The following is a 2,234-nucleotide window of genomic DNA, read 5'->3' on the forward strand; positions in this document are numbered from 1 at the left end:
ATTGCATTAGCAACAACATTGCTTTAGCCATGTTAGCATAAAACAAGGTATATACAAATATGACAAATATGTCAGAATACAGAGAACAATTAAATAAATTAAATAATGCAGAGATAACTTATAATAATATGAATAATTATATATTAACTGATAATTTGCAATCTTAGTTTCCATGCAGCTATAAGATAATTTCAAAGATTTTTTGTTAAGGTTTTTGACCCAGCTTGTAACAGAAAAATTAGCGTTCCGATGTATTTGGCCATGAACAATAATACTTTGGCAAAAAATTACATCTTAGTGTTCTATATGCAGGACAAATCAACACAAAATGATATTCATCTTCAATATTATTCATTTTACAACATTTACAAATACGATTGTATCTAGGAATATTTTCATAGCGACCTGTTTCTAAATATAATTTTAAGCTTCCACTACGTAGTTTTGTAAGAAAACAAATGAAGATTATTTCTGAACAAAGATCAATAAAAAAAATCAGCAGCTTGTAAACCCAAGTATATATTAATAAAATGAAGATGTGTAAAACAGTACTTTATAAAGTAACATAATTGAGAGAGAGAAAAACATGACCGCATTTAATTGAAAATGATCACTTTGACTAAAATGTTTAACTAGTATGTTTTACTTGATAATCAATGTGTTGAAACATAAAAATTGAAGCATTACGAAGTATACAGTTCCGCATAGTATTTGTCAACAAACGTAACGTAAAATATTTTTTTCGCGGCCTTTTATCGGCATATACTGACTTTAGGGACTGACATCGAAATGTTAAATAATATTTGTTTTTTAATTTAAAAAAGTATTTCAAATCATGAATTGTTAAAACCAAGTCTCTTCACTTTCTACATTTGTGATCTCTTTTGGTTCTAATTCCGACTGCACTTTTTCTGATTTGCTCACATCACCAATTGTAAATATTGTTATCTTATTACTGGAATGTCCAAGCCATAATTCGTTGTTTCTGGTATCGAAGGCCATCGTCGATGGTTGCTCGATACAAAAGTCCGATAAGCGTACTGTTGATAATACTAATCCATCAATATTCAGTACGTATATTGAATGTGTGGCCTCATCTAGTACCAGTATTTCTTGATCTGGTGTGGCACATACGTCACAGGGACAGAAATGTCCTTGTCTGCTAAATTCAAACATCATTTTACCGTTATGACTCAAGCATAAAATTCTACTCCTTGAACGGGATTGAACATCAATAGCGATCACATTTTTCTTCGATGACGTAACACGGTTCGGAAGAGTAAATATTCGATTTCCTTTTTCGTATTCCAGTTCAGTGGGGATAATTCCCATGTGGTGGTATATCATGATTAGTCGTCTGCTCCTGGTTGTTACAGAAAAATCATATCTGTCAACTAGACACACTAAAATGTCTCCATCATCGGTCACGTGAGTTCCCAGGGGAAATAATGGCGAGGTAGTCATTTCTGATCTTATTGTTCCGTTTTCTTGAATTCGCCGTATTGTCAACATATCAGACGATGTCACAATGAATTCATGACCTTGTCTAGAAGCGTGTTCAACTGAATCGATAAATATAGATTTTTCGATGGATCCCAACTGATTTACTTTTACACCTTCATTTGAGTCGCCGTAGATCCATGCCTTGGAATTATTTGTTGGGATAATGAGCTTGATATTCGTGATGTGTTTGATTTCTAATGATTTATTCGTACTTAATGAAAATTTTCCGTTTTCATACGAAAGAAGAATGTCACCATACAGTTCGTTGATGCTGCTTAAATCAATTGCACCCGGTCTAAAAATAGCGGGACTAGTATTATTTCCTTTAGTATGATTACCGCTGCGGAACCGTTCCTCAATCACTGATCTGTCGCGGTGTTGCCGTTCCTTCACGAACCTTATCAGTTCTGTTTTCACTTCCATAGTCTTATTAATGATGTCATTTCCACGTTTTTCTATATCATCAATACAATATTCTACATAATCCATGTAGTGAGATTTATCCATTTCATTCGCCATTATTAAATTTTTTAATTATCTCTGTTAAATAACTCATGTCATATGTTAGAGGTATACGAAAAGTTAACAATTAGAAATAAAAAATCGTTTTTCACATTACTGTTTAAAATTACCATCATCCTTTTGACATAAGTTTTCATTTATAACATTGTTCTTTGAAAGTTATGCAATATTGATAAATATAAGAAAACAAGATTATTTTACTATGAAAC

General features: G+C 32.1%; 1 protein-coding gene across 1 annotated transcript; it reads right to left on the bottom strand.

Moving 5' to 3' along the window:
• Nucleotides 1–509: 509 nt before the first annotated feature.
• Nucleotides 510–2,029, bottom strand: LOC134713948 (uncharacterized). The gene has a single exon (XM_063575215.1). It carries the CDS (start codon nucleotides 2,020–2,022, stop codon nucleotides 844–846), a length of 1,179 nt encoding a protein of 392 aa, XP_063431285.1. The 5' UTR covers nucleotides 2,023–2,029; the 3' UTR covers nucleotides 510–843.
• Between the last annotated feature and the right edge of the window lie 205 nt (nucleotides 2,030–2,234).

This window comes from Mytilus trossulus, chromosome 4 (assembly GCF_036588685.1).
Source record: "Mytilus trossulus isolate FHL-02 chromosome 4, PNRI_Mtr1.1.1.hap1, whole genome shotgun sequence".
NCBI lineage: Eukaryota > Metazoa > Mollusca > Bivalvia > Mytilida > Mytilidae > Mytilus > Mytilus trossulus.